The sequence below is a fragment of the Lygodium microphyllum genome, chromosome 14, assembly GCF_053477565.2.
Source record: "Lygodium microphyllum isolate KBCC chromosome 14, Lygodium_microphyllum_v1.1.10, whole genome shotgun sequence".
In the NCBI taxonomy this organism is placed as follows: domain Eukaryota; kingdom Viridiplantae; phylum Streptophyta; class Polypodiopsida; order Schizaeales; family Lygodiaceae; genus Lygodium; species Lygodium microphyllum.
The window spans coordinates 15,428,542-15,454,944 of record NC_141148.1 but is presented as its reverse complement, the minus strand read 5'-3'; the positions used below and the strand labels follow the sequence as shown (position 1 = coordinate 15,454,944).

The 26,403-nt window shown below is 41.4% G+C and overlaps 1 protein-coding gene across 7 annotated transcripts in view; it reads right to left on the bottom strand.

Moving 5' to 3' along the window:
- LOC148025350 (kinesin-like protein KIN-UB) overlaps positions 1–26,403 on the bottom strand; it is a 90,508-nt gene that overhangs the window by 40,244 nt on the left and 23,861 nt on the right. For 6 of the 7 annotated variants that reach the window (XR_015693054.1, XM_087692395.1, XM_087692393.1 and 3 more), the window contains 5 exons: positions 12,216–12,338; positions 10,429–10,614; positions 9,077–9,298; positions 8,755–8,905; positions 8,518–8,667 (listed from right to left, as the gene is read on the bottom strand). Coding sequence is in view for 6 of the 7 variants with exons in the window: in XM_087692395.1 (XP_087548521.1) it covers positions 8,518–8,667; positions 8,755–8,905; positions 9,077–9,298; positions 10,429–10,614; positions 12,216–12,338 (832 nt within the window). In the remaining variant the exon portion in view is untranslated. The remainder of the gene's footprint in view (positions 1–8,517; positions 8,668–8,754; positions 8,906–9,076; positions 9,299–10,428; positions 10,615–12,215; positions 12,339–26,403) is intronic. The other variant, XM_087692394.1, reaches the window with a different exon arrangement.

Sequence of the window (26,403 nt, the reverse complement as noted above, 5' to 3'; positions counted from 1 at the left end):
AGTGGGTGGGATGGACATGTTTTAAAGTATGGTGTAAATAATATGGATGCAAATGCACTAAATTCAATTTGTTGATATAATGATGGAAATTGAAATGAAGATGATGATACAGAATGCATAAAAGATGAAACACCAAATTGATTCCGACTTTCAGAAGCATAATTCAAAGAAGGATAAGGAGAAAAAGTGTTACTAATGTTTTTATTATAATCACCTCTTCATGTATTAACATACAAGAATGGATCTTCAACATTACTTTTTCCATAATCAACATATAATACTATTATCTTCATCATGATCTTTATCAAAATGCCACAAACAAGGAGAAGTAAAAGAAAAAGGAAGAAAATTCAAAACTCATGTATCTTGCACCAGAGTAGATAAAAATATCCAAAAAAAAGAGACATGCTCCAAATCTCTTTCTCTAATAGGGAGGCCCATCCTTAATGGAGATCTCCACCTTGCAACATCACCAAATCTATACACAATATCTAATGAGAAAGAATCATTGTCGAAATGTTTTTCTTCCGTCAAGCTCTTCGATCTTCTTGGCTCTATAAGCCGTGATGAATTACAACTCCTCATTTGTAATAGGATTAAGGTCATGTCTCTTTAGGGTAGTCAAAAGTATCTCCACTCGTATCAAAATCATGCAAGGTAGGTCGTGGAACCCACTCCTACTCCGTTCTCGACATAGGTTACTTTGGCACAACTAGGTTGATATGGGAGTGTTTGATGCGATCTTCTCTTTGTAGTTCTTATTTCTAAAGCGGACCTTTCCAATCAAGGGCCTAGGTTTCTTTAATATGTACCTAGCTCTAGTACCATATAAAGAAATGTTGGACTACAGAATATAAACACAATCATAGGACAAACACAAAGATTGATAAAGAGATAGAGTTAGGATTATGGTTAACAAAAGACAATGAACACAAAAGATGAAAGAAATTTAAATAATGAATGAATACAACGCTAAAAGCAGCAAAAACGCTATGCTAGGTAAAATAGACCCCCAAACTCTTGTGTCTCTAGGACCGGGGTAGATACTATGAGTAAAAGAGTGTGTCATATTCCAATGGATCCCAAAACATAACATGCAACCTCCAAGTAAGTCTAGTAACAATAAATGCAACCTTAATGGAGGTCAAATCAATGTCAAGCATGTAGTCAGAACAAAAAACAAGATACACAAATGACACGTAACCAATTTACAATGTCTAAGACTCCTTCCTATTGGGATCTTAGAGTATCTTTTCAAGTTTGTCCATCAATGGAGACCTTGAGGAGACATTATACTCTCAAGGAGAAGGACGGCACACCAGCTTCTTTTTTACCTTCTTGGCCAGATGTAGGGCTCATGGCAAAAAGGGAGTTCAAAGAATCTCATGTGTATCAGATATTCTACTACAATCCGAACTCTCCTAGGAGACTTCTGTATCAAGCGGGATGAGTTGGTGATGCTAGCTAGCTCTCCATTCAAGGAGAACAAGGTACATTTTGGACAAACAATGACCCATCTTCTTCATCATAGCCAAGCCTTGTGGCAGGTTTGTATAACCCTTTTGAGTTATATGAAATAAAACCCTTCCTTGTTTCTTTGTTTGGTGTGCAAAATCCCGATCATGAAAGGTTTGATTATGTTAACTTCAATACAGAAGGCTCTAGATAGAGGTACATCCACAAGTATACTTGACATTGTACCTTTATTTTCATTTAAGCATGGAGTTGATATTGAAGATTTGTTATTCCCTCCCATCCCATCCTCTTCTGCGAATTCTCTTTCATTTTCTTTCAATAGCTTAGATCTAAACTCCACATCTGCATCAAGCATAATAGAATTAGGATCATCTATTTCCATTCCTAGCACTTTTTCTTTTTTAGTTAGATACCTACAGGTGAGTGTCACTCTGCAACCTGGTACATCACCATCAGGAGTCCCACCCATTACCATTGTCCCTTACACCCACTAGTGAGCACACGTCTATCCTGGGATGAATGTATTGTGAAGATATGCTAGGATTTGCACTGAGAAAACATAGCATGTACGACCAAGACGAAAACACAAAGACTTAGACTAAGACAAGCAAGACTCAAACCCTAAACACAAATCACAAAACACAAAACTCAAAACTCAAAACTCAAACATAGAGACAAACACAAAGAGAAGAAACTCTGAAGTGAATGAATGTAAGAGTGTATAAAATTCGTAAGGGCACAGCAATGCAGTGTCGGAGAGTGATGTCCACCGAAGACGGATCCCAAATGCTGTGACCACTAGTTTAAGTGTTGGAGTGCAAGAAACACCAAACGTTGATCACCAGAGTGTCAAAGGACTGAAGCGACAACAAGAGAGGTGTTTGCTGATGTAGACGGCTTGCAAGACAGCAAAAATGAAAGTACAACAACGCTGGCCCAATGGGAAAGATAGCAGCAGCCTATTGCCTCGCACCAAATGCTGAAAACACAGACTAATCAGGTGCTACGATGATGTAGTAGATGGAGACCTCCAAAAACCAGGGCGATGGCTGAAAACAAGCCACCTAGGGCTAGATAATGATGGGCTGCAGTCAGTGACGGTTGGACAACAGATGGTAGATGGCTGAAATCTACACGATAGAGTGAGAAACCTACACAAAAGGATAAAACCGAATGGTGGGCAACCTGTCTATTTATAGATGTCGAAGGGTGTCCCAAAATCTTAGGGTTTGGGGGGATCACTAAAACTCTCTCGGACCGCGCACCAAATTTGCATTTTCATTAATTAAGCGTGTTTTGTGGTTGTTTAAAAATGCTAATCAGCTGTAAGCATGTTTTAGCTCAACGCCCCCTCTCAAGCCCAAAACTGAGCCTAAAAGGAAAGGCCTGTAATGTTTATCCCAAGGCATCCCACCCCAAAGCAACCAAGGCATCGGACTAATGGTGCACGTCAACTACCCAATGGCCTACCAAGACTATAGATGCGATGGTTATCTTACCAAAGGAGTCTAAGTAGTCACCCCAGAGAGGACAGGGTATCAAAAAACGATGCTTGTCAACCGCCCAATGGCCTACCAAGCCCTACAAAGGCAGATGGAACCACATTGAACTTTTTTTTGTTTTCAGTAAAAAGTTGATTTTAGGGGTAGCAACCATTAAGTAACAATGACCCAAAAGACGGAAGTAGGAATGATACACCCAACACATCACAAAGCTATATAAGCTGACCCAACCACTCAAGAAAGTCAATGACGAGGAAAATGTGATGAAGTATCACGTGAAAAAAATGGTAGTGTAATCCATCAATGGAAACAGCTTAGGATCTGTCCAATAGTGCTCTACACAATGGAATGCATAGTATGTTACAAGCTGAAAAATGCTCATGCAGTAGGTGCCACTTGGACAATGTCCCTCGTGGGAAAATTGTTCACTTGCCCAAGCGCCCTAGTACAAAGATGATGAAATCATGCAATACATAGGAAAAGGTAAAACAGGGGGGGAAAGGCCAATGTTAAAGACAAGTGCCGAAACCTATAGAATACAAAGAAGGGTAGGAATCCCCTCTCAGCTTGAAGAAAGAGGAGCCTGAGGATGTCGGTCTTCATGTGGTACCGAGAACCATGTGGATGAAAATGCTAAAGCATCCCTACTAAAAGAGCAAGGATAGAAGTCACTATCATGATAGCATCAAGTGAGATGTTACATAATCCACCACGAGAGGAGAAGCCTCCATGCTATTAGAAGAGCAAAACTCCAAGTAGATGGAACCATGAAAGGAACGGCGCGCATCTCCTATCTCTAGCTCAAAAAGGACTAGTGCAAGTTGCATGTTAGCCCTACACTGAAAAACAAAACCCTAGAAAGGGATCATAATTTACAAGCACAAATGTAAGTAGTGAGATGCTCCAAAAAATAAAACTGAAAATAAAATAAAAGAAAGCAAAGCTAAGTGCAAAGCAATGAGTATGTAAATATCCAACAGAAGTCTAAAACTAAAAAGCTAAGTGTGTGGCCACCATCGACTGGACAATCGGAGTGGAGGCCGTCACAGCAATCTACTGTGGTTTTCTAGGAGGAAGACCCTGGACCTTGGTACAACACTCCTCGTCCACATGGTCCGGACCACAAGGAGTGTGTGTTAAACCTATTTTTCTTAGAAATTTGCTGCCAAAGGGGTCATGTTTCTTTGTTTTCATTGGAGGAAGTGGTATTACCCTTGTTTTGTTTTGCCTTCGCATCTTGTGAGTTCTTACCACTATTAGTTTTCCCTCCCGAAGAAGAGGCAACCAACCCTCACTCCCTGTGAATGGATATGTGTGGAGGACTTCTTGTGGACTTGATCATAAAACCTTGCATAATGCAAAAACTAACACTCAAACTTGTAGAAGGTTAGCAATCTAAGTAGTGAGATCATATGTAGATAAAATGGAAGTATTTATCGAGCAACTTGTTCAAGAAAAACATGACGAGATCATTGTCTGACTTTAGGGAGCTAGTACTAGCAAACTCAATGAGTAACGGTCAATATTTGGCCAACTTGACTTTCAAATCATCCCTAAGGCTCAAAATTGAGATTGATACATCGAGTGCGATCTCGAGCTGCATAGCAATCAATGAGATGACTTCAATGCTCAGATACAAGGGAAAAATGTTGTAATTGAGAGTGAAACTCAAGAAGCAACCCCTGCATTAACTCAACATTGGTTATAGCATTGCAGGCTCTCCATTGACAGATGTGATAAAGGTGATCTAATCGAGGGGCTCGATATCAACAACGAGATCCCAATATCCCTAAGATTTGAGCACTTATTGCATGAAGTTCAATCAAGTGGTGAAGTTCGAACCGTTAAAACGAGTTTTATCGGTAAAGGCATTATTGGACATGGCAACAGGAGTGGTAGTACTAGGAGATGGAGATGTGTAATGAAGGCAGGGTGGATTAAGAGGATACGAAATGGATTGGAGTACACTTGGGAAGTAATCCCAAAGTGCCCACCATGCATACAAGAAGTGTGCATAACGGATCCAAATGTGGGCAAGGGCGGATTGGATATGGGCATGGTAATTACCTATAGAGCCCATGGTGGAGGGATAGAGACATGGGGAGCAATGGATAGAAATCCCTACGTAGGAGTGATCCAAGGGATATGTGACGACAGTCCATAAGCAGAAGATGGATATCCCTGTGTTTGAAAGGTCGTGTGGGCAATTTGTGAGTGTCCAGGGATAGTGAGGGGGATTCCCATCACAACAATCCTAGAGTGGAAGAATGTGGTAAAGTAGGAATATGTGGAAGGCATAGTGTTAAAGGGTGGCATTCCCCCTAATGATACACCAAGAGGTGGAGTGAATGGAGGGTAAGTAGATGGTGGCAAGGAGAATGAGAAGGTATTAGGAGCAAAGATGGAAGATTCAACCCCTAGTTTGCTTTGAGCGGAAATGGAATGTAGATTTTGGAATGAATATGTAAGGTAAATCAAAATGTGGAGAAGATAGTGGTGGGATGGGAGGGAGTTTAGAAGTGTGGTTTACTTACTCAAATGAAACAAAATGGTAGAGATATACCTGATGAAGAGTGTTTGCTTCAAGAGTCTCCCCTATAAAAGTTAACATACTGAAAACCATTCGAATCATGCATACCAAAAGGAGAAACAAGATAGGGTTTTGGCTCATACAATTCAAAAGAGTTATATGAACCTAACATAAGGACTAGCTAAGATAACGGAGATGGATCACAAGACATGCCGAATATCGTGGTCCCTCCAAGATCAAAGAGATGGCCAATCTCACTCATCAGTCCAGATGAAGTAGTAGCACTTCTTGGAGGAGCACTTCTTGGAGGAGTGTAAAACGAATTGTATGTGATGCGCAAGTACTCTCAAACTCTTCATCTGTAAGATGACTAAAATGAGAAGAAGAAGATGGTAAAGGTGAAGGTGTGTCTACCTCCTCCTCCGAATCATAATGCCTTCTTAGAGCCTCCAATGATGGAGAAGGTTGATAGGGCGTCATAGAATCCAAAAAGACGAAGATGCCTCAGACATTATGAGTCAAAATCAAGTCGTTTCTGAGTCTCACACAAAGACTAGCCTCCACAATCACCGCAAGATACTCTTTAGAAAAGCACCGACTATGATATGATGTGAAGATATGCTAGCATTTGCACTAAGAAAACACAGCATGTACAACCAAGACTGAAACACAAAGACTTAGACAAAGACAAGCAAAACTTAAATCCTAAACACAAAACGCAAAACGCAAAAAACTCAAAACTCAAATACAAAGACAAACACAGAGAGAAGAAACTCTAAAGTGAATGAATGTTGTAAATAAATGTAAGAGTGTACAAAATGCCCAAGGACGGAGCAATGCAGGGTCGAAGAGTGACGTCAACCAGAGACGAATCCCAAGTGTTGTGACCACCAGTCAGTGTCAAAGTGCGAAAAATACCAAACGCTGATCACCAGAGTATCACGAACTAAAACGACAAAAAGAGAGATGTTTGTTGATATAGATGGCCTCCTAGACAACAAAAACACAGGTACTACAACAATGGCCTAGTGGGAGAGATGGCAACAGCCTATTACCTAGCACCAAATACTAAAAATGTAAGCTAATTAGGTGCTATGATGATGCAGCAGATAGACAACTAGATAATGTTCTCATATCTAACAAATGTCAGCAGCCTATTATCATATGGCATCTTCTACAGAAAACTCAACTGCAAAGGTATCAAATCGTTAAGCTGCATTGTGGACTACACCATAAAGGCAAAAAACAACCTTTAGTCCATCATTCATCCAAGGGCACTCCGGCGGCCACAGAAATTCATCTGCTGTGCACACCATTATGTACAAGCATGCAAGCAGGTTAGTTAATATCCAATGTATCTGAAAAATATCATACTCTTACAAAGTATGAACTTTATTGTATGCATTTACATAAATAAAAAGCTGTTTATCCCCCTATGCATTAAATGATTTATCTATAATGGATGTCTTCATGTTTCCAATGCAAAGAATTTCCACACTTGAGCCTCCTTTCTAAACAATCAGCTGTTGGGATAGGAGATGCCATATCTTGTTAATTTTCTGTCCATGCCCTCAACTGTAAGGGCCATAAATGCACTAAACCAATTCGTGTGTTCAGGAGTTTGTTAGTCTTACCTTCTGTCAAAGAATGAGCCATTCACATCACATTTTCCACTGTTACAATGCTTTCTGTGACAACCAATAGTGTCATAAAATAACAAGCTTTAGAGACACAGACTTAACAGTGAGATTTTGCACATTGTTGAAACTGGCTTCAGATGAACCATGCTGAAACTTGTGACAAATAATGCATCCAACACTTGCAACTTAACAAATATTTTCCTCCATAGGAGCATTTTCAGAATCCACAATAATAGAATCTGTAGCCTGATGTATATCCCACGTTGCAAGTTCTAGAGCAGGAGGATCTATGTGCTACACCTATCATGTTAGCCATGATTCAAGGGTTATAAATAACCTGTCCAAAATGTTTCTGCTAGTCCATGAAAAGCATCGTGAAACTGGGAATCTAGCACTTCTACCAAACTAACATTTTGTGTTCTGGTAAGTCCCTGATCCTTTAGTAGGTATGCATGGCAAAAAGTGTGCCATCTTACCACCACAAAATAATGGAATTTCCCAATAGTAGTTGTTTATGCTAAGCATCCAACAAAACCACCTTGAAAATGCCTCTAGTAGTATGTAGTACACAATTACCACAGCCAGTCCCCCCAATCCGGTTTGAGCCTCTGGGCTACATCATTGCAGGAATTCCTTCGCCTGGAAGAGTATGACTTCTGCACTGGTGGCAAGATACTTCTGACATTGTAAACTTCAGTCATATTTCTGTTCGGTTTGGATTTCATGATAGTCATCATGAAGCACCTCATCTGCCCAGAAACAAGGTTGAAAAGAGGGAGAAAACTGCAATATGCAGTGTGCCAGAGACCGTTTGAGAAGGGTGGAAATTTAAGATAACTGAAACGCATCATTTACCTACAAACAGGACTAACTGAATTGTTTCAGTGGCAGGAGGATGTGTATATGGAGGCACAGCTCAAACAGAAGAAGGAAAAGGAAAAACACTCATGAGCAGAAGTATCAGAAAAGGTAAGCCACCATCCTTATGCTCACCATAACCATTGTTCTGCATGGTTAGTGTAGTACAATACTGATTGCAGTCAGTAGAGTGTAACACAAACAAACTGTGGGAGCACATCTACTTCCTTGATCCTTGCACTCCAGCTGAAAAAAATCATAAAGAGATTGATGTAGGGAACATCTAATGACGCCAGGAATGGTCAAACTTTACACCTCTCCTCTTACACGCAAGTGGCAAAGCATCCCTCCCTCCCCCACCCCCTTCCTTGTCTCCCCTCCCTCCCCCAACCTCCGCACATGTGGTTGACAATAATTCAGAGCTCCTTTGCAAGAGCAGTCACACTATACATACTTAAAAGTTGAATATAGAACAATTTTTTTGAATAGCATCTATGGTTAAAGGGTAAACCTCCAAAAGAATCACGAAGAAGTCTTGTAAGCTTTGAATCTCTTGTAGGAACATGCATGCTTCCCTCAGCTAAAGCATTGATGCACTTGCCAAGTGCAGTGAGTGACAAATTTATTGACTTGGCTTCTTCCAAAGCATGCCCCTCACTTCCTACAAATGTGTAAACAGTTCGTGTCCATCCAGGCAATCAGTACTTCATCATAAGATATACTGGAGACATTACAGGTTAGCACATACCAGACTTGTCTAGCCGTTCAGATCCAGCAAGATCAACCACCACAAGTTTGCTCTTTCTTATGGTAGGAGCAAGAAAACCTTTACCCACACATAAAATAGCCCCATTGACTTCTCTTTCTACCATTCTCTTGACATGCCGCTTGATGTTGATCTTTGGTAAGAGTAAACGATCAAATAAGAATGTAAGCATGTCAAATGATTCAAAAGCATAAACATTAGAATATAAAAAAAAAGGTAAATGAAGTCCGGTGAAAAGCCTGGACAGGGAAAGAACCAATTTAACAATGGGATACTATTAAAACATCACCAATCCTGAAGTTACCATCAAAATTGCATGGCTACGTGAAGACTCTGTATTCAGTTTGGTGTTTGCTGCAAAACGGTTCGCTTCACCTAACTGCAGGAGCTTCACAAAGCTGGCTTGGTCTTCTATTTGTATGACAGTAGCTCCAGGCACAGATACATCCCCTGTTTTTGAATCTTCAACAATGGGAATATTGTCTTTACCAGGTGAAAGAAGATCTTGAACGGTTTCCATGTATAACTGATTCAACACATATACAGATAATCACTGGTACGCATTCCTTGGTAAATGTAAGAAAGGAATCACTAGGCAATGATCAGTTAGAAAAACGTAATGAGTATAATGAACATGTAAATACCAATAATATTTCTAGTTTGCAGCATAGAGTAACAATCAGATTCCCTAAACAATTAAGAGTTTTTTTTCCCCTGAAAATTTATTAAGAGTTCTGGACTATATTGACGATTGTCCCAACAACAGACTTCTTGCAGACAAGCATAGCAGATTGGGGTGCTTGGAACAAGACATATTGCAATCAGCCAATAGAGTCCTCTGAAATTACCAGTACCAGGGAAGCTACATGGCAATATCGAAGAAAGGGGAAAAGGCAAAAGCCCCTCTTACACATCTGTAAGCTGGGTCCTTTCTCCTTCAAAAACGGAAGGGAGATTAAGTTGCTCTACTAACATCCAACGACCATTGGGGCTTTTCCATCCCAATCCTTGTCTCTTTATGACATTGCTCTCCATCCAAGCTGCCAACCTGGTAATACCACTCTCTTCTGTTTGGTTGTATACCCTCATACAAAAGACATTGTAGACCTTTGGGAGTTTTATAGAAAGAGAAGGTTCTTATAATTTATAACAGCCCATTGCTAGCTTTTGGTTTGGCAAATCAAGTAAGCTATAATGCACTTCTTATCATTTCTAACAGGCTATGAGCAAGTCGCTAAATGCCAAATTATCTGCAAAAGTATACGTCACGTGCAGCTCTCTCTGTCACTCATCTAAATACACTTGTTTAAACCTCAACATATAAAACAATGTGAAACAGTGACTAATCACTAATTTACGCAACCTCCAGCCATGTCTTCTAATCAGAAACTACTCAAGCTTTGTTAGTTGGCCAATGGTCACTTATACAGATGATAGTCCTTAGGAAGTATGATAATGGTTGGCAAGTGTGATTAATGTATATTATCAGATTGCATTGGAAACAAACCACCGCCAACCTTAGTCTAATAAGCTAATAATGAGAAACTTGGGATTTCTCCCATCTTTTTGAGATGGTCATGTGCATTCAACCTACAGGTAAAGCAAGTATTCGATATATTTCTTTAGAAGCTTGATGAGAATATATAACACCTATACCTGCAAGTATGAGACATCTACAGAATCATGCTCTGGAGATATGTCTGCTAAAATGTCCTCCATAGAACGCACTATGATTCCGCGGGATGAGTTGTCCTCCTCGCTTAATCTTCCTAGTGTAAAAGTCTTGCCTGTTCCTGTCTGCCCATAAGCCATGATTGTCCCATTATAACCTTCCAGAACACTCTGCAAAACATTTGAGGTGACGTCGTCAGTCACTAATTCAAGATCCTTATAACAAAAGCATATTTTCTCAAAATTCTGTGTGTCACAAAAGATTAACATGGTTCATATTTATTCCTCATGATTAACATGGTTCATATTTATTCCTCTGGCATAACATTTCAAATCTATGATGCAGTATGATAGGGTGTCAAGTAAAAGCCAACTATATACTAATTGGAATTTCTTGCAGATTCTATAATTCACTTGTTTAAATATGGAAAGGCAAACTCCAATCTTCTTGCTGGTGCACTACATAAACAGCTACAAATGATTTCACCAAAAACTTGCCACTTACTAATAAAAGCACTCGGTATTGCACTATACAAAGAGCTCATACATTGGTTCGATAAAGCTTGGACCTTAGGCAAGTGAACAGAAAAAGAGGTAACACTTAAGAATGTAATGGTTAAAGTTGGGAATGAGGGATAAAGTGCCTGAAATGAATGAAGACAACTATTCCAATTTTGGACAAGTGAGATCCTAAAATTTGAATGATCAAGTCAACTGGAGGGCAGGGCAGATTGCTTACAGTTGCAACAGCAAGAAACTAGAATGGCCAAGAACTGCAAAGAGGCAGAAAGAATACATGAACCTCGGACTGCTGACAATATGTTGTGGCAGGCAACTTCAGTAGGTTTAAAATAATGCATGCTTATTCAGGCAGCAAGAGTTGTGGTATGCAACTCCAGTAGGATTAAAATAATGCATGCTCATTCAGAAGGCAGCAAGATGAATAATCTTTACGGCAGAAAGAGAAACAGCTAGAGGATGATCAGTGATCATTGATTTCAACAAGAGCAATGGAGAGAAGAAATTCTCTGAATCATAACTTCCTTGTAGCCATTCTCAAGAACGATAAGGTTAGATTCCTAGCTGGGCTATCTTGTAAAATGACAATAGTAATGGCCTCTGCATCTGCCTCAATAAGAGAACATCTTACTCCTTTAAACAGTTATAGACAATTGGAGGGTTATAACTTGCCAGGAGAAAGAAGATTGAAGCTCCCACATGGATCAGAGTAGAGGCCTGAACTATACTCAACTACGCTCCTCCAGGTGTTTTCCAATCTTTGAAAGACATGGCACCAGGATGGCTTGATATGCCAATTGCTTTCATGGCATTCATGGCATAAGTTACATTACTCAGCTGATTGATGCTCCTTGGTAACAGATGCATAAACTGCAACTTAAATTTGTTTACATTGCTTCTGGTGGCCTATTTCAAAGAGCTTTTGTTACAATAAGGAAACCATTTCTAGTACATCCATGAAAGAGACCATTGTTTTTTACCAAACCATCATGTGTGTAGGCATGCACACACAGAGAAGAAAGAAAGAAAGATATATTAACGTCTACATAAGGCCAATGTGGCCTATGAGACAAAATCCAAAGTACATCCATGTCTAGTGTCATCTAATCAGTAAGGTGAAGATAGCATTACAATAAGTGGCCTATGAAACAATCCACAGAGAGAGAGAGAGAGAGAGAATGTGTGTGTGTGTGTGTGTGTGTTACAATTGGCATAGGCACACTCCCACAATAGACATGTAGTAAGTCATTTACCTCAATAACTGGCTTTGCCACAGCTTCGTACACCCGTTTTTGAGAAGCAAATTCAGTTAAAACATCATCAAACTCATATGTTTCACAATCCCAATTGTTTTTTCGCAGCTTCAGTCGCTTCAACTGTCAACAAAGGTCCAAAGAATAAGATATAGACCAAATGTCCATCTAATCTCGAAAGTGATCTGCCTTCAACAATCAGCTTAGAGCTTGAACATCTAACTTTTACAGATCCTTTAATTAGACTGTAGGCAGGAAAGCTAGTGGAATCATCCACATTCATGCACATTTGTAAAGGGTTGTGTACAACTTAAACAATAGTATTCAAGAGTTCCACTGCCAACATCCAGACAAATGCACTACCCAGAGTGTTTACACAACCATCAAGCTCTTGAAGATCCTTTGAATTAGGATTGCACTGTTGTCCCAAGAAAAAAATACCTTGTTCTCAAACCTAAGAAAGCATTTTGGATTAAAATTTGTATAGGCCCAATTCACCTTGCAATTGAGATCATCTGCCCCATTGTAGAGAACATGCAAATGTCCTATAGGTTTTATTCCATGAAGTCAGATCTTTGTACATTGGAACATGCAAATGTGCTACAGCTTTCATTCTCATGGAATTAGTTCTTTGCATGTCAAAATGAAACAAGAATCGCATGAACACTCAGAAGCACAAACGAGCATGCGTGTCCTTACCATATTTGAAGGAAGATCAAAAATGGAAGATATGTGCAATCTCCCCTTCTTCCCCCCCCCCTCCCCCCCCCCCCCCCCCGGGAACAAAAAAAAAAACAAACAAGACACAAACAAAAAACATGGAACCACAAGCACGACTCACCGGGCTCTTGATCAAAGTTATTCCCATTTAATCAGATGGCGATGGGACTTGTACCCATTTAATCAAAAATACCCATCACATTTGCAGTATTCCAACCAAAATCTTTGCAGTTCTTTAATTGATTTTAACACAACTTCTACACATGAAGGAGCTGATGTGAGAACTAATAGACTTTGTGCATTACATGACTAAGAAAAAGCTTAAAAGAAAACAGTTCCTTATTCAAAGCTTAATAGGATGACAATAGAACCCAAAAGAAGTTCCAACAGACCCTTATGTTTTGTGAATGCTAAAGGACAAACTTTAAATCAACATGGTGCGCTATCAGTCGGGTAACAACCGGGGAGGTAGAGAGCACCGCGTCTAGCATGGATTCTGACTTAGAGGCGTTCAGTCATAATCCTACAAATGGTAGCTTCGCGCCACTGGCTTTTCAACCAAGCGCAATGACCAATTATGTGAATAAACGGTTCCTCTCGTACTAAGTTGAATTACTATTGCGGCACCGCTCATCAGTAGGGTAAAACTAGCCTGTCTCACGACAGTCTAAACCCAGCTCACGTTCCCTATTGGTGGGTGAACAATCCAACACTTGGCGAATTCTGCTTCGCAATGATAGGAAGAGCCGACATCGAAGGATCAAAAAGCAACGTCGCTATGAACGCTTGGTTGCCACAAGCCAGTTATCCCTGTGGTAACTTTTTTGACACCTCTAGCTTCAAATTCCGAAACACTAAAGGATCGATAGGCCATGCTTTCACAGTTTGTATTGGAGGTGACAGAATCACAGTGGAAACCAATCAGGAAAAACAGCTAGAAAATGGTCGACACCAAGTGTGTATGGTCACGAGTTGTGAACACTTTTACTCATTATATGCTAGGAGCCCATATCAAGGTAGTCATGTTTGTTTGTGAATAGCTTTTCGATTAGGGTCTCATTGGATTTGTCCGCTTTGCTCACCCAAACTAAGTGCTATCTACGAGCCAATTCTCACCATCCTAGTAGGGGAGTCAAGGCAGGCTTGACTCCTAGGAGAGTTTCATGACAGTATTTCCGAGGCGATTCTTGCAAGTACCTCAGGAGTTAACCAGCAGGCAAGATTTCCACTTTATAGTCATCCTATGTCTGGCCAGGAGTTTCAGAAAAAGGAGGTCTCATACATACAACGAGGCGATTCTTGCAAGTACCTCAGGAGTTAACCAGCAGGCAAGATTTCCACTTTATAGTCATCCTATGTCTGGCCAGGAGTTTCAGAAAAAGGAGGTCTCATACATACAAAATAGTTTCATAGAAGCTTAAGCAACAGCAAGAAACAAGTTTCATACAACAAGGTAAATAAATAAAACTGTGTACAAAAAACTTGAAGCAAAGATGTCACTATATCATAATTCATACTAAAGAAACTAATCCATATTACATGAACAAAGAACAGATGAGCAACTTGACTGCTTTAAAGCTTTTAAATACTCGAAGAAAGTCAGACTTTTTGCCCTCGAAAAAAAAAAGGTCAAAAGTTTAAGAAACATGTTCCATATATAAGAAAAGTTTAGAAACGTCTCATAGCTTTCAAACTGACATGAAATGGGTTCTCTGAAACATCACTAATGGCAGGTGGGCACCCCACAACTTTTAAAAATCTCCAAATCTCTCTCACAATAAGGAATCAACCACAATGGCAAAAAAAATTTGCCATCCTAAAGTTCCACGGCAAGTATAATATCAAGCTTATCCATGCTTGGACAAAGGAAGCAGATAGTGCCCTTGCATTAACGTGGCAAACTGGGGGAATTCAAAATTTAAGTGCAAAAGAATGTTATAAATGGAGCCACTCAATGGTGGGAATTGTATTTACGTACGCACAATGTGAGCACTTGATAACATAAAAGGTCACAAAAAAAAGGTTACAGACCCCCTTGAAATGTAGTTCATAAAGAGTCATAAAGAAAAGAAAGTACTAACCTTTTTGGATTAAAATCTGAACAGAGTACCCCACACAAGTGTTAAAAAGGTATTAACACATGTGTTGTGGTTTATCACATTGCCCAAGGACAATAATTGACCTGCAACCATAAGGGCCTTGTTGGATGTAGTGGGCGACTTATCTGGAACACTATCACTATTCAGGATCGAGTGAGTGGCCACATAATGCGCATGCTGCTTTTCTTGCTGCTTGCCCTCTTTTTGTTTCATTGTTCAACTATGTGACCATTATTACATTTGCAATATGTACACTTTGGCGGCAATTGGATCTTGTTGTAGAAACTCCCCAGCCACTTTAAGGGATGTCACAAACTCGCTGAATTTTGCTTCTTTCAACAAAAAACCTCCAAATTCTTCTTTGCACCATGGAGAACACGACTTTTATAGGTCATTGCATGCCCATCTTGCATTAAAACAACCCCAATGATGTTACCACAGGCATCACACTACACAACAAATGGCTTCCTAAGATCTTCCACTACAGGCATTGGATCTGAAGTCATCTTTTCTCTATAGCTGAAAATTATCGACCCCTACAATCTATCCATCATGTCATTGATCCTAGGAATTGGAAACCGATTCTTGATCATGATCTTGTTCAGTGCGCGATAGTCAATGCACATACACCATGAACCATCCTTCTTCAGCACCAATACCATTGGAGAGCAATAAGGAGAAGAACCAGGCTGAATCGGTAGCTTTTCCAACAGCTCATTAACCTAGCTCATGATCTCCTCCTACTAGGCTTCACTCTCTATGGCATGGTTGCCAAGCCTTTTAGGTGGCAACTATCCTGGTGGTGACTTTGAAAAGAAATCGGCATGCTCTTGCAAAAATGCCATGTGATCCTTATCCAACTTAGACAAATTACTCACAACTTCATTATCATCTTATCTTTAGCAAACACTAAATACACTGAAAGATGATTTTTCATTACTTTGGAGATGACCAAAGCTGATACAACAAGAATGGATTCCCCTTTAAGCTTTTCATCCAAAGTGTGAGTTTTTCCCTTATGCTAAATGGCAATAACTTTGTCATGGAAATTGATCATTGCATGCATACAATGACACCAAGGCATTCCAAGCAATACATCCCATTTCAATGTAGAAATAAAGAATTCCTTGAAGTCCACATAACTTTGAATGTGCAACCAAAGCTTTCCAATTAGGGATATGATCGGCTTTGCATGGCCTTTGCATGCCATACCAATCTCTCCCATGAAACCCATCTCATCCTCTGATGCCTAGAAAAGCAACCATGTCTATGGAAATAAAATTGGCATGCGTTCGTAGATCAAAGAAAAGCTCTATAGCATCATCATTGGGTGACCGAACCAATAGAGGTCTAGGGCTTCTTCGTCTTTGAACCACCCTGAAAGTAGCATTTACAAATTGCCTTTTTGGACATTGCTTTGCTACGTGCCCCTAATCTAACAAAGCATTTGCTACCAACCATTAGTTCCCTCCATTCAAAAGCATTTCTCCAAGACTCTTATTACAACCTTTGGCATCAACTAATATTTTGGGGTCCTAGGTCCCACATGATGAAATAACTACCATGTGCATCACATGTGCTTTACAACCTTGCACATTTTATGATTAAATTAATCAAATGTCACTAGCAAGATTAAAGCATCTCAAAAATTTCACATCCCCGTGACACAATGAAGTTCCTCCTGAATAGATCGTCTCAAACTACTAAATGAAGGTCAAAGCTTTAATCATTCTTGTGCACCACTAAAACTTTAAGCTTCACACCTTGTCATCCTCATTATAATCTTTTGCTTTTGCTTTCAATGACAAGTTATCATAAACATGTGGCTGCAAAGAAAGGTGCTTTGGCTGCATTCCCCTTACGACCAACATTAAATGGAGCATTTGAATGACCAGCATTAATTCCACAAGCCCCAAATATACCAGAAAAGCATGTGCATTACCATACATGCCAGATTGTGCACCAAGCATCATGCCAACATGTCTACACATTGGATTTCGCATTCCAATTTCCATTGCCGAATGCATTGGGCCTTGCATTCCATCCATTGCTTGCTGCATACCATAAGGATTTGGGTCATACATAGCTCAACCTTGACCAGCCATTGCATGGAAAATAGACAACACGCCAACATGTCTACACATTGGATTTCACATTCTAGTTGCCATTCCTGAACGCATTGGGCCTTGCATTCCATCCATTACTTGTTGCATACCATAAGGATTTGGCTCATACATATCCATAGCTGAACCTTGAGCCATTGCATGGAAAATAGATCCTCCACCAAAGTATCTCGGATAGCCAACATTTGTATGCATACATTGCTGTCTAAAATTCATTGGATTAGCTCTACCAAGATGGTCTTGCATCTATTGTGCTTGCCCCATTGGGATCATTTGCTTCTATATATTTTCAACATTGCATACATTTTGAGGCGGAACTACCTCTTCTTTCAAAAGCTCATGTTGTATCAAAGCTTTAGATGATGATCTCTTCTTCTTGTTGCTATTCTTTCTAAAAGCATTCAAGAATTACACAAACTGAGGTTCCTTTGTCACAAGGACATGAAATTTTGATGTTTTGCTTGGCATTTGATTAAGAATAAATCACATGTGCAAATGTGACTTGCACATGTGATGTGTAGGTTAGTTATTTCACTATGTGGGGCCTAAGATCCCAAGATACCAATCAATGCCAGAGGCAAAAGTTGTAACAAGTTGTACTTGAGAGGTGCTAGGTTGTACTTGTGTTTGTTTGAACCTACATCAATTATTTGACCAATAAGTATCAATGGTGACACTAGAAACTAGGCATTATTTAATTAGTGAATACATGTTCAAGGGTAAAAGAATGCATAGGATCACTTAGGGATCAAAATGGCCTAGACATTTAAATTATGGATGGGCACGATCAATTTTATGGGCAAGGTCAAAGGGATGAATTAGTTTTCAAAATTAACTAGTTTTGAAAATTAATTAAACGGCTAAAAATAGCTAAAGTATGGATTAGAAAGACTGCCACTTGGCAAAACTTGCCCATGCAAGTGGGAAAAAAGCTGTTGAAAGTTGAAGAGAGTGGATTCCAACCATTCTCAGTTTGGTAGAGGCTGACAAAGAGGAACACACTGCACCTGCAATGTGGAGACCATAGCAGCCCTAGGAGGAGCAAGTAACAGCAAACAACCCTAGAAAGACCCCGGAGAAGCAAGGGACAACAATTTTGGGCTAGTTACAACCATCCTAGAGCTCCTATGTAGTAGGTGACAGCAAATAGGGCAACTCCGATTAGGGCAGCAACAAATTTAAAGAGTTTTGGCAGTGCAACCCTGAATTTTCTCTCTCAACAGCATTCTCTCTTTTCCTCCAACCTTACCTCAAAATATCTTAGCAATTCTCAGCCATCAATACCACATTTCATCAAATTAGATGGACAACAAAGTGATTACTACTATAAACCCTAATTTGTTGGTTTAGCGGCCACCTTGAGACCGGTGCCAGAGATTGAATGCTTAGGCAGCAATTGCCAAGGATTTTAGAAGCCAAAATTTTAGAAGCCACATCCCAATCAGATTTGGGGCTAGATTTGACCTACCAATGGTCAATTGAAGGACAAGTCCCCAGGTGAAATCAAGGGGCAAACTAACAAGAAATCTTGCTAGTCATTTGTGACAGCAAGAGGCAATTGGAGAGCAAAGGAGATACAAGGAATCTAAGTGTATTCCATCCAGAAGCAATACAAGATAAAGAAATACCACAAGAGGCGTCAATTTTGGGACCAACAAGCTGCCCAGTTTCAAGATTCAGTGGTAATATTGCATTTTTCAATTTACATGAATTTTATTATTGTTGTAATTAATTGGTGGGCCTATGACACCTAATTGGAGGTCAAAAGCTTTGCTCTAGTGCTGAAATGGTATTCAGCTAAGCAATTACAACAAGGATGTCTTCTTGCACTCAAATGGGATCAACTAGTGGTGATACATCTCAAATCTGGAAAAGCACATAATGAATGGGAAATGCAATGACTAATCTTGGAATGGGTTCACAACATGGACAACAAGAAGAAAAAGCGGATGTTGACTAAGAAGGGGGCCCTTCCAAGCCATAGGATATTGGTGACCAACAAGGAAGTGAAGAATATAATAACTAGTTTAAGGCTCAATTGAGGCTAGCAAAAGACATCTTTGCCTAGTTGGCTAAGGATCCACTGTATGAGAGATTTTTGAATTCTTCTAAGAAGAAGAGCAAGGACAAGAAGAAGATGTCATCCTCAAAGGCTTTGGAACAACAAGAAGCTCCCAAAGAGTAGCCACCGCAGCCTCAAGATACACCAAAGGTTAGTGATAAGCCAATCCAATGAGTTTTGGACAATGAGGCATGCATGTATTGGACAATCATGATACTTTGGTGGTGGTACTATTTTTCATGCTATGGTGGGACAAGGATCGCGTACGGGGATATATGGTACAATTCCTTATGGTATGCAGCAACCAATGCATGGAATGCACAATCCAATGTATCCAAGTATAGCTAATGGTATGCACAACGTCATATATGATAGCATTGGCATGATGTATGGGGCGCAAAGTGGTATATATTGTAATGCATCTGCACCTCATAGTGGTTATGGGTCTCAAGAGATGAATGATGGTCATGCAAATGCTTCTTTTGGTGCTAGTTACAAAGCAAATACAGCAAGTGCACCCTTTTTGCAACAATCATTTTATAATAACTTGACTCCCAAAGACACATCAAATGGCTGAACTTATCTATGTTTCACTTTCAAATTGTACACAAAGTGTTGGGGTAAAGGCGCCTCCGCCGTGCCGCCCTGTATATTACTACATTGACAGTACCCGCCACTGCACACTGCAGGTGGCGGGCGCCCGTCACGTCACTTTATTCTTTACATTCATTTTTTAGTGACTAGTAAATAAAGGAAGGCCCAGTCACACATTGTGACTGTTGGAGTTCCCATTTCTTGTCTCTCTCTTTCTTGCTCTTGCTCTCCCTCCATAGCTCGTGTGCAAGCTTCGATCCTTCTCACCTTTCAACTGGTATCAGAGCTTGGCTTCCTCTTGCTTGAGCTCGACTCGGTGCTTCTCTACCTTCGCATCGACTCCCTTCACGCATTGGATCTCCATCCCGGCAGCCATATCCGATCTCCCCGAGCTCCCGTCACTCCCCGGCTTCCCGAGCACCTTCCCGGCCTATTGAGGCACCTTCAAGGCATTGATACTGAGGTATTTGATCATTCTTTCAGGGTTTTATTTCAGTCTATAGGTTGCAAACAACAAGGGCAGCCATGGCTTCAAACCCTTGAAGCTTATTCTCCTCATATTGTGCCTTACACCTATCAAGGCTCAAAGAGGCTTGTCATAGGCCTTTGATAGGCCCTTCTTGAGCCCCCCATTACCCCCTTTTCAGCCCATGTGAAGCAGCAGCAAGTTCAGCACCATCAGGGCAGATTGCACCATTTTTTTCCAAGCTGTTAGCACTCATCTACTTCAGCTCCACACTTGGCCATTGCTTCTTGCTCTCTACCTTGATCAAGAGGGCTATAGACTTCATGTTTGATGTCATTCAAGCTTTGGGCATTGGTCTTGATCATTCGGGGCTGATTTCTTCAGATTTGGAACTATCATAAACTGTCATAACAGGCTGAAAACAAGGCAGCACCATTGGCATTAGCATTTGTTGCTTATACTCCATTCCGGTTGTGCTATTTGATGCCCGTATGCGGTCTACATGATGCCTAGTGCCTTGGGAATGTATGCACATGATTATGCCATGATTTTGGCCTGAAATATTGGCTGATTTGGGACTGTTATTTACTGTTATACAGTGCTGGAAACAGGGCAGCCACACTTGGCATTGGCATTTGATGCTTATACTCTACTCCGGTTACCTTGTTTGATGCCCGTATGTGGTCTACATGATGCCTAATGTCTTGGGAATGTATGCATTCGATTTGCCCATGATTTGGCATTGTTTTTGGGCTGGAAATTGACAGTTTTGGACTGTTTAGAGCTGTTGTACATGAGCGGGCTGAAGCTCATTTGTCACATGTATTGCTTCTCTATTGATACCGGATGTATGCTATGGGTTATGTCATGATGTATTACACTTTGGGGATTGACTTCGAACTCATGATCGTGATTCCGGAATGCTTTTGAGCATCGCATTTGCTCCGTTGTTATCGGTTTGCCATTGGCAGTTTGGTCAACTTGACTGGCATTTGGGCCGCTTATTATGCCTATTGTCTGTACTTGACGGATAAGCTCTATGCATTACATGCTTTGGTCCATGGTTGATATCTCTTAGTTCGTCCATGCTTGACAGATATTTTGGAGCTCCGATTTGGATGTTTTGAGCACTTCTAACTCACAGGGATATTGGCTTTGACTTGCTACTGGATGTATTGACTTGACAGAGATCTTGCCATCATGTATGTCATGCTCTTGGGAAGCGTATGACACATTGACTTGGTCACTTGTCACTGGTACTTTGTCTTGGGTTACTTGAGCCCTTAACTCGATTGTACGCCTTTTGTGCCAGTGGGAGCATCTTGCATGCTTACTTGACCTTGAGCAGGGATTACATGCTATTGGAGCAGTCTATGTCATTGAGCAGTTATGGATGTATTGAGACTTTGGGATTATACTCCGACAATTGGATGTTGCATTGAGTATATGTCTTGGTTCACAGGATGCTTATGAGCTGAGTCTCAATTTCGGATCCGCTTTCTTTTGAGCAGACACCTATTTGTGTCAAGTTTTGGCAATTGGTTCTATATTTTGCCTAGATTGTCTGGGGTGTGCCTCTTACTGGCAGATGCTATTTGACATCTCTCGGTGTTATGCTCATGTATTTTCACTGTCATTTGGCTTTGCTTTGTCCTCTTTATGCTGGCTTTGGACCTAGCATTGTTTAGTTGACATTAGATCCAGTTTTGGGACAGTTTGCTCTCATTATTGCAATTCTGAAATTTATTACAGCAAGCATTTATTGGTGGACTGAGCAGTATTTTTTATGCTGAAATATCCTGATTTGGTGTACCGCACCTAGTACTAAGTGGGCAGCATCTTTTGGCACACTTTTCTCGCCATTTAGAGCTCATTTCAGTGGATTTTGGGCATTTTCTGCAGTAAAACAGCCAGCAGTTTTACATTGTCTGTGCATTTCCAGCCTGCATTATGGCATCCTCTTCAACTGCTAATGCCATATTTAACATCACAAAGTTGGATGGTACCAACTACTCTTATTGGAAGAGTCAAATTTGGCAGGTCTTGGTGCAGAAATCTCAGATTAAGCCACTTCAGTTGAGTGGGGAGCAACCTGAAACTATGGACAATGACGACTGGCTTGAACTTGATGAGCTATGCAAGTCCACGATTGTATTGTCTGTCACTGAACAGGTACATTATAATGTATTTGAGGAAGCACAGAGTGCATGGGATCTATGGAATAAGATCAAGAATCTTTATGATAAGAAAAGTCCGGCGAGTCAGATGTACTGGTTGAAGCAGCTTATGGATCTGCGCATGAAGGATAATGCGACTATGTCTGCTCACTTGAGCCAGTTCCATGCTATACTGAAGAACCTAACTTCGCAGGATATCACCTTTAGAGAGGAAGTAACTCCTCTTTTCTAGCTTAGGACTCTGAATGAGTCATGGGATGTATTCCGCACTGCCCTATGTGCCTCTAGTGCTACTCTAAAACTGAATGATGTTGAGAGTGCTCTTCTGCAGGAAGAGGTTAATCGCAAAAACCTGGATGCCTCTCGTATTTCACATGCTTTGACAGTTAGAAGCAGGAATGACAGGAATGATCGTGGTAATAACCGTGGCCGTGACTCGCAGAAGGGTCGGTCTAAATCTCGTGGAAAGTCGCGTAGTAAGTCGCGTGGGCGCAACGCTAATGTCACTTGTCATCATTGTGGGAAAAAGGGCCATATCAGACCACAGTTTCATGAGTTGCGCAATGAGAAGCGCAAGGATAAGGACAAAGAGAAAGTGCAGGAGAAGTCCTCTGATCGCAGCATAGTACCTGCGAAGTCCAGCGTCAAGATTGAAGAAATTAATGTCATGCAGACCGAGGATTCCGATGGTAGTGATGAGTTCATACTTGCAGCTAGTTCTTCTGATGCTTCACACTTGACTAAGACACCTAGTATGTATGCACAGTGCTGGTTATTGGATTCACGTGCGTCCTTCCATGTGACGCCTTACCGTGAGTGGTTTCACTCTTACCGTACTGTATCTGGATCAGTCAGACTTGGAGATGACAGGTCTCTTGATATTGTGGGCTATGGAGATATTCAGTTGCAGTTTTCCACTGGCAGTTCCTTTTTGCTCAGGGATGTACGTCATGTACCTGCGCTTATGCACAGTCTTATGTCTGCAAGACAATTGGATGATGCAGGGTTTCATGTCTGTTTTGGGGATTCTGCCTCTGTAAGATTACCAAAGGCAAACTTGTGCTTGCTAGAGGCGCCAAGGCTGGCAGCCTCTATCCTCTTGTTGTATCTGGGTCTTCTGTAGACCATGTTTTGGCAGTGGGCTCTATCCCACATGTATCACTTTAGCATGCCCGTTTGGGGCATATGTCTTTGAAGGGAATAAAAATGTTATCTGGTTTGCAGTATCTTCCGCCTTTGGACTATGCACGTTTTGACTCGTGTGATCATTGTTTTTATGGTAAGCAGAATAGGTCTACGCATAAGAAATCGGGTAGGCCATGCATGAGTGAGCCCTTGGCTTTGGTGCTTTCACATGTTTGTGGGCCCATGCGTGTATGTCTATGGGTGGTGCGAAGTACTTTGTTACCTTCATTGATGATTATTCTAGGAAAGTGTGGGCTTATCCCATAAAGTAAAAGTCCGATGTCTTGGCAGTCTTTCAGCGTTGGCTTGCTCTTGTTGAGAACCAGACTGGGTATAGGCTGAAATGCCTTAGGACTGACAATGGGGGAGAATATGTCTCACGTGCTTTTGAGCAGTTTTGTAATGACGGGTATTAAGCGTCAGTTGACCGCCCCTTACACCCCCGCCCAGAATGGTTTGGCTAAGCGCATGAACAGGACTATTCAGGAGCGTGTCCGCTCTATGCTTAGCCATACAGGCCTACCACAGAGCTTTTGGGCTGAGGCAGTTAGTACGGCAGTGCATGTCATAAACCGATCGCCTTCTAGTGGATTGGATTTCCAGGTTACAGAGGAAGTTTGGGCTGGTAAGCCACCCTCTTATGCGCATCTCCGTGTCTTTGGATGTGAGGCATTCTGCCATGTGCCCAAGGACAAGAGGAGTAAGTTGGATCCAAAGAGCATTAAATGCATCTTTCTTGGTTATGGTGATTCAAGAGAGATGGGCTATCGCCTATGGGATCCACAGGCGCGGAAAATAGTACGCAGCCATGATGTAGTCTTCCATGAAGACAAGATGCACAAGCAGCCTGAGAAATTGGTTGAGATCCGCAGAGTAATCTTTCAGGACGAGCCTAGAGCTCCTGCACAGCCGGTTGGACAGCCTACAGCTGCAGCAGATGCTCATGGTCAGGGTGTTGGACAGGCAGCTGGGCAGGAGCAAAGCCTGCAATGAGACGGTCTGCCAGAGACAGACGTCCACCTGATAGATTTCAGCCCTCTATGCATTATATTTTGGTTACAAATGCAGGAGAGCCTTTCACTTATGATGAGGCTATGCGCAAGGGTGACAGTCACTCCTGGGAGAGGGCTATGCAGTCTGAGATCGACTCCTTGCATAAGAATGAGACTTGGGATTTGGTTGCCTTGCCTAAGGGCAAGAAGGCTTTGCCATGCAAGTGGGTGTACAAGCTGAAAAGTATCCTTGGACACCCCAAGCCGGCATACAAGGCTAGATTGGTAGCAAAGGGTTTTAAGCAGGAGCATGGTGTAGACTTTGATAAGGTCTTTTCTCCTGTGGTTAAGATGACCACCCTGCACTTGGTCTTGGCTTTGGTTGCTCAGCTTGACTTAGATCTATATCAGATGGATGTCAAGACGGCTTTCTTACATGGAGACTTGCATGATGAGATCTATATGGAGCAGCCTAAGGGCTTTGCAGAACCTGGCAGGGAGCACCTAGTGTGCAAGTTGAAGAAAAGCCTTTATGGCTTGAAGCAGGCTTCTAGGAAATGGTATCATAAGTTTGATACCTTTATGCAGTCACAGGGCTACAGCAGGAGTGCTATGGATCCATGTCTTTACACGAAGAAAGCCCGTAATGGTTCATTGCTTATTTTGGTACTCTATGTGGATGATATGATGATAGCAGGGAAAGCTCATGATAAGCTAGATGCTCTTAAATCTCAGCTGAAGAAGAGCTTTGAGATGAAGGATTTGGGACAGGCCTCTCACATACTTGGTATGCGCATTAGACGCGACAGGCATCAGGGACTCCTCTACTTGTCACAGAGAGAGTAGGGAATATATTCATAAAGTCCTTGAGCGCTTCTGCATGCAGGACGTAAAGCCTATTGGCTGTCCATTGCCTTCTTATGTGAAGGTATCACAGGCCGATTGTCCGCAGATGCATGAGCAGAGGGCCGAGATGGCCCAGATCCCTTATGCTTCAGCCGTGGGCAGTTTGATGTATGCCATGATAGCCACTCGTCCAGATATTGCCTTTGCAGTTGGTGTTGTGGCACGCTATATGGCTACACCTGGTAGGAAACATTGGGATGCCGTGAAGGGTATCATGAGGTACCTGAAGGGCACAACAGATATGTGTATTTGCTATGGCAACCAGGATACAGGGGTCGTGGGGTACACCGACTCCGATTATGCAGGACATGCAGATAGTAGGAAGTCCACTTCTGGCTATGTATTCACCTATGCTGGAGGTGCTGTCTCTTGGATGTCCAGGGTTCAGAAGTGTACGGCTTTGTCTACCACTGAGGCCGAGTATGTTGCAGCCACTGAGGCTTGCAAGGAGGCCATATGGCTAGGCCGTCTAGTTGCTAACCTTGGGATTGATGCTATACCTACACTGTATTCGGATTCTATGAGTGCCATTCTGTTGGCTAAGAATCCGATCTTCCATGTGAAGACAAAACACATTGAGGTGAGGTATCACTTCATACGTGGTGTCGTGGAGGACAAGTCTGTTGACCTTGTCAAGATCTCCACTGACGAGAATCCTGCAGATCTGTTCACGAAAAGCCTCACTACTGAGCGCTTTGCCTTCCTCAGGAGATTGATGGGCATTGGATGAGATGTTGCCTTTCCTCATCCCTTGCACCTATGTACAGTTGTACTGTCTTTTTCTTTTCTTTCTCTCTCACTGGAGCAGATTCGCCTTTAAGTGGGAGGTTGTTGGGGTAAAGGCGCCTCTGCCGTACCGCCCTG